At 39.4% G+C, this 6,758-nt stretch overlaps 1 protein-coding gene across 1 annotated transcript; it reads left to right on the top strand.

Moving 5' to 3' along the window:
* Window positions 1–3,556: 3,556 nt before the first annotated feature.
* On the top strand, window positions 3,557–6,426 carry LOC138020047 (uncharacterized). The gene is made up of 2 exons (XM_068867043.1): window positions 3,557–3,641; window positions 5,888–6,426. Exons 1-2 carry the CDS (start codon window positions 3,627–3,629, stop codon window positions 6,266–6,268), a joined length of 396 nt encoding a protein of 131 aa, XP_068723144.1. The 5' UTR covers window positions 3,557–3,626; the 3' UTR covers window positions 6,269–6,426.
* Window positions 6,427–6,758: the final 332 nt, after the last annotated feature.

The following is a 6,758-nucleotide window of genomic DNA, read 5'->3' as shown; positions in this document are numbered from 1 at the left end:
ACTTCCGATAAAGGAAGGTTCCACCTGTGACGTCACAGGAAAGATGGGCCATTTTAAGATGGCGGATGTTTCGAATTTCGAAGAGCTTTTACGAGGTGAAAACGGGCTTGACTGAAAAAAATAATTATGGATATGGCATACCTGCCATATGTGCTAAACCGCTAGGTGAACAAAAAGTGTAAGATTTTTGGGTTTACATGCCCTTTAATTCTTATTATCAGAGAATAACACGACTATTTTTTCTAATTCACCGTAAGCTCGTTTAAGCGCTCAGTTTCGGAAGTCCAAAGTACACTGCTAGAATATGGCAGTGTGTTGATTATCACGGCTCAGCTGTGACATAACCGGCTGGCGAATGTTCTCTTATCCGCTTTTTCGCTTTTCTCTGGATATATTCAACCTCTCGAAACGACAGATCGAGCAGTGGATCGAGCAGTGATCGAGCAGTAGGGCGATCTACAGTAGTAAAGGAGACTGCCAGCTTGCAGAGACTACTAGCCTAATTTTGCGTGCGGGTTATCGTGAATTTGTTGACCATTCAAATTTGCGACTGCGTACCGCATACCGCGTGGCCTCGTTTTCGGAAGAGATAAAAGAAACTGGAAAAGTCTGAACTACGTACTCCAAAAGGAAATTTGACTCGTTCCTTTCAATTGTTTAGCAGTGAAACATTGAGTAGTACAACTTGTTATACATAGTTATTTTTGTTACTAGTCGCAATTCATGGAAAGCATGTTATGTAAGTCATAGTTTTATAAATATGTTCTTTGAGAGAGCACTAGTCATATCTCGCTATTCCGCTTTAAAGGCTCAATTTACCCATCTCGCAGACTTTACTTGGGCTGATTACGCAATCTCTCCTCCTCAATGAACTTTCTGAAGACGATCCCAACATTCCTTTGTTAATAAATGAACTACTGTACTAATTATAATCACGTTATTTGAGATATGGCGGCCCCATTTCCTTGACACACAATTACATGTCATGCCACATTCTGGTTTTCTGTTCAAATTTGCGGCGGTTCTAGCACAAATTAAGGCCCGTTTTAAACGTTGCATTTTACATGTGCCGAATTTAATGCAGATGAGCGAAAACAATAGATTTTTCTTAATATTTTCGCAGAACTTTGACGTTTCGATGGTAACGAACGGCTGCTGAAATTAATAAATGAAATGCCCGTTGTTCTTAAAAGCACTTGGCAAGATCAAGGTTGTTTCACCTCCCGGTTTCTCCAGTTTCTCTACCATTTGTTGACAAATTCATGTTTTCTAAAATTTCCATTTTACTGTTGGACATAAAGCGCGAGGTAAAGAAAAAAACAATTCTTCTCTTTACAGGGACGGTATAAAATGTTTCATTCCCTTCGCAAACATTCCTTTTACTAGTTATTCAACCTTCCCCTCGCCGGAAGCGAGCAGTATATTGTTTACCCTTAGTTTGGAATGAAAAGCTGTATGGAAGACAGTAATTAACTGATTCGGGGCGGTCTTTTTCCTCGGGAAACTTATCGACATGTTTTAAAGTTCTTCTCTTATATTCGGCTCTGCTTGAGTGTTTTCTTTGTGATATCTTGCTATTTGTCTGTTTGTTTGGATCTCTCTGTTACTTGTTATACAAAAGAAATTAACCATCTTCGCATGAGATTTAAATAACCATTGATTGACACATGCTGTTTTATGTTCGCTTTTCCTGTTTTCATTTTTTCAGTTGTTCAAAATTTGGTTTTATCGATGAATTCAAAGTTAATAAACATCAATAAACCACCGTAGGGGAGAGCCGACGCTTCGAGCCTTGACCATTCGTCACGGCCTCTCACGAAGATTAAAGAAATGTACTAAACGCCAGCTCAGAAATCTATTTTATAGTGGTTAATTTACCTCTATCCGTCGACTTGCTTGATAAAAATAAATTTTCGTCTAGGGTTTCGCTCCCCACTGACGCTCTGCACAGAAACTAACCTCTTCATTGATCTGTTTCCAAGTAGCTGTAGCGTAATACTAGGGACATTTAAGCATCGCGGTCGACAGCAAACTTCAAACCGTCGCGCGCGGTTAGTCGTTAGCGCCTTGCCGTCTGTCGTAGTGGCAAAAATAGACTTTAGCATAGGGTTCGGCATTTGATGGGAAACTAAAACGCGCCATGTTCTTGGATTATTGTTTTATTTTTCATGTTTTAATTCAGCCAAGCCAGCGTCCTCAAGGATGTGCAAATGATTGCCAAAAATTTGTTAATCCAAGAGTTACAGCTTTATATAACTTATAGGTTTAAACGTGAGTTCCTACTGAATTTTAAGGTGAAAAACGCTGCGGTAAATCACTTACCGCAAGAGGGGCATCCAGCCGTCAGAACTTGAACAGCAGACTACAAACTGGACCGCAAGGCCATGTCATGTCACGTAAAACGCAGAGGTTTACGTTTGGCGTTTTCCGAAAACATAAGCGATGTAAGTGTCTTTACTCTCTCCAGCGACTTCCGTCACTACCCCACCAAAGCTGATCATGGCATTGCAATTGTACATCAAGGGATCCTGCTACTTCCATAAAGCCACCAGAACAAAACAGAAAATTCTAACATTCTAACATTCTGGGATAAATACTAGTAACAGGATGAACAGAGAATAGAGAAACGATGTTTAAAATTGTGTTGAAGTGTATACGTAGAATTGTGCTGTCAATTTTGATTTGAGAATAGTACGCTCATGGAATGAATAGACCAGGCTTATAACTTCTTGAGTGAAACATGCTATGTCAAATACACTACACGTAAGACGGTATGATTTTGCTGATGACACCTTCTGTTTAAAGAAGTATTTTAATGTAAAAAATACACTTTTGTACGTTTTTGTCTCATATGTTGACCAGATATTCAGTAATTAATAGGAAACGTTGTGGACTGAAGCCGTTCAAGCAGCACGTTAAATATACCATTTTATTGCTCTAACTCACACTGCATTTGCATGCAGGGAGTTTTCATTCACACTTCTTCTGCAGGAGGTTTTATTCATACCCCTACTCTTCAGCCCGGCCCTTTTTCCGGTCCTGTTTCCGGCCCTTTTCTAATGGTCTGTCTGTTAGTAAACTTGAGATTTAACATCCACTCGAGTTCAACGAGATTATGTCCAGGTTATAAAAGAATTCAACTATGTGTCACATTGTAATTCTCCTCTGGGAGAATGATATTTACCTGCGTTTTGAGGAACAGAGATAACGAACATTGCCAGAGACTTCTCTAATTTTCTAATTTTCCTCCGGGAAAATGACATTTACCCGCGTTTTGCGGAACGGAAGTAACGAACATTGCTAGCAACTTTTGTTTCCTTTTTGTTGTTGTGCAGTATACCGTACTGTAAGTCAAAACCGAATGTTAAGCAAGGGTTCGGTGCCTTTTTATTTTCCTTCTTGTGGTGGAAATTCATATTCACTTCGTGTATCGCAAAAAATCATTAATTGCTTGATGAGTCAATACACCTCCAAGTTCCAAATTCATTTGATTGGCATGCTTTTTTCCGCGTAAACATCTGATCATGTGATAATATGATTGGCGTCACGTGTAAGGTATAAATAAAACGGCCTCAGTTATTTAGGCGTCTTCCATTTGCTTTGAACTTGGTAAACGTGTCGAAACGATGGCAGGAGCATTGGTAAGTTATGTTTTCCCTTTTTAAATCGTTTCATCTGAATTAAGACAACTGCTACCTTGCACAGCCTCCTAGGCTCGGTTTGCGCTGGGCTAAATAGCGGGTTAAGACTTCAGCGTACTTGCAATTCGCCTCCAGTCGAGACCTAGCCTAGTTTCCCAGGTAGTTCCATCTATTACAAAGTGATTATCGTAAAAGTCGATCAATTGGGCGGTTTACTCATCTCGAGTTGATTTGCTGTCATATCCTTCATTCATCTCAAATCGGTGTGAGAATAAAAACAGAGAGGACACAAGAAAAGAATCGGCTTCAAAACTGAGAACTTTAATTTACCGGCTATAACTGCCAAAAAAAGTTCGTCTTGTACGAGTTTTACCTCGATGAGTTGTGTTTTACCTTCGTTCGGTTGAATATCATGGCCAAATGCCACATTTTGTTATTCCAGCAAAGCAAAGCTGAATACCCTGCAACATTTATTTTGTTCACCGTGTTTGTTTTTGTATCCACGTATCGTCTAGTACGCGACTGACGCGCAAAAACAAATTGCCGGATATCGATCCGTCAGATTCAACAACGAGTAAGAATTTCCAAATCAAAGGCCGTATGCTGTAAACGATCTTTTGTTAATTCTGCGCTATGCGCATATCCAAAAAAGCCATGGAAAGATACCTAGAGCTCTTCGGATGCGTACATCGCACCGCGTGGGATAAAAAAAAAATAAATAAACAATTTGCACGCTTCGTTCTTTTATCTGTTGAGCGCGAATCGCACAGACTGAAAATAAAACCATCCTCTTGAGCAATTTAAATTCCTTCGATGTACCGCCTAGCCGTTCTTCTTTTAGTGGAGTGCTTGAAATAGCGGTTGTATAACGGCAAATTTGACTTTTTCAATTCAAACATTGGCAGTTTAATAAAAATAGAAGTAAAAACCAAAACAAACTAATACCAGTTCCTCGACTATTAAATCAGTTGTTCTCTAGTAATTATAAATATCGTTTTTTCCAACACAGATCACGTAACAGCTCTGGAGAGTGTACTTTCTTTTAACGCGAGTTGGACATTTCTAAATGCGCATGGATTCCTTTTAGCAAATTTTTTGAGCCGGTAACTGTATCGTCAAATGATTTGTACTGGGAAGAAAACAAGTACAAGCGAACTGAGCTCTATTGAGATTTTTTACCTCAATTCGTTGACAAATTGTCACGTAACATTAACAATTCTGGTTTACGGCTAACATATCCGTTTGGGCCACGGTGGTTATGCAATCTTTTCATTTCTTTGAGAATAAATGCCTTCGACATGTTACTTAAATCCTGAATGAATAACGTAATTATAGAAGAACTAACGTTCCACCAACCACGAAATGAAATACAACATGCAAATCACTTTTCTTTTGTGCATTGTTTGCTATGCCCTTTTTGCTCTTTAATGCAGTCACGGTTACATAATGGCTCCACTGATAAAACTGGAGAAAAATCCAGACGCTATTGCAGTCAAAATGACTCCAACAGCGATAATATCTTTCATCGCTGTGAGCTCTGTTGAATAATACAAATCAAGGGGAAAAAGCTAATGAAGAGTTCGACCACTGAAAACAAATGCAAACCAGTGGTGTTCCATGGATTCGAAGCGAGAGTATAAAGTGCTCCAACACCTCAGTCGTCCAACACCTCAGTCGTCATTTCATTTCATGTCATGAATTTCGCGTGTTGGCTTGGTTTGGTCACGGCTCCACAACTTACAAATATTAGGGCTCATTCTAAAGTTGCCCTTGAGCATTGACATTTTGCATTGAGCGCACTCTAAGTTAGCTCCTGGCACGTTTACATGCATTAAATTTTGTAAGCGGAAAAAGTTTAAAAGGGTATTATTTGACAACATGTGGTTGCCTTGTAAACACTGTCCTTACTCGTTGCATGCCTGGTGAATGGCGCTTTTTTTTTTTCCTCAATAGGGTTTTCCTTAGAGTTACAACACCTTAAATTTAGTCGTTTGTCGACAGTCTTAACGAATGTACTCGTGAGAATTCTTTCTAGCAAAGATTAGTCCTTTATTTCAGTTTTTCACGGGACATTGGTAAACCTTTTGAGACCATTTGGTATTAAACCTTCATTACCATTAATATTACTCGATTATCTTTTTTTGTTTATCAGGTTTAGTAATCTAGTTGTAAAAGCCAACGGATCAAGTGGGTATTGAGTTTTTGCTCAAGATTTGTTAAATCATTTACAAATATTATTCTTTCAGAGTGTTCTCCAAAACAAAGCTATCAAAGGTACCCCCACATTTAACGACGACGGCTGCCCTTATAAGAAGTTATCACAAGAGCCTTTTATTGTGGAAGTGAAAAAGTGCGCTGCGTTTCAGAAAGATGTATGTCCCTTTAAAAATGCCAAGACCATCAAAGAATGTATCGCAGAATTTTCCAAGGTTCCAGCATCGCACCGCGAGGGCGTAGCTTATGAAGCACTGCTAGATGTGTTGAAGGCTTTTCATTCAGAGTCCAAAAAGGTAGAGAAGGAAGTTGGCGAATGTCCTGCACTTAAAACTAAGGATGGTTGCCCATTCAAGACAGTCAAGCTGAGCGACGGAAAGCCACTTGTCATTCCTGCAGAAAAACTGCTCTAACTTACAATCCGTGTAACCCATGTTGTTCAATGGGCAAGCAGTTTTAATTTTAATGCCAAGGCTCCAATTTTTTCAGTTTCAATTCACTTGTAACCTGAAGGTGTTTGTTCGGGGTTTCTGATTTGGGTTTAAACTAATAAAAACCATAAACGATCCGAGTTCTGTTTGCTCTTTCTCTTTCTCTCTCACGCAATCACAGAGTGTCCCAACCTCGTTCCCAGGGTCTTCTCGGCTTTCAACATGGCGGTGGGTCGAGCTGAAGAAGACCCTGGCATACAGTGAACTAAAAAGTCCGCTAATTGGCTCTTTTCGTACACGAACTCTGATTGGTTTAAGGTGGCTCAAACTGGTTTCAATAATTTGGAGGGAATGTGTTATTAGAAAGAAAACTCTTCAACACTGTTTCACTTGATAGCAATGTTATGGTACCCGATATGATATATCAATAACTGACCTGATGCACATATTAATGTAACGTAATGAATTACCA

The sequence above is a fragment of the Montipora capricornis genome, chromosome 10, assembly GCF_036669925.1.
Source record: "Montipora capricornis isolate CH-2021 chromosome 10, ASM3666992v2, whole genome shotgun sequence".
In the NCBI taxonomy this organism is placed as follows: Eukaryota; Metazoa; Cnidaria; class Anthozoa; order Scleractinia; family Acroporidae; genus Montipora; species Montipora capricornis.
The sequence above is the reverse complement of the archived record's forward strand: the minus strand, read 5'-3'. Positions and strand labels throughout refer to the sequence as shown.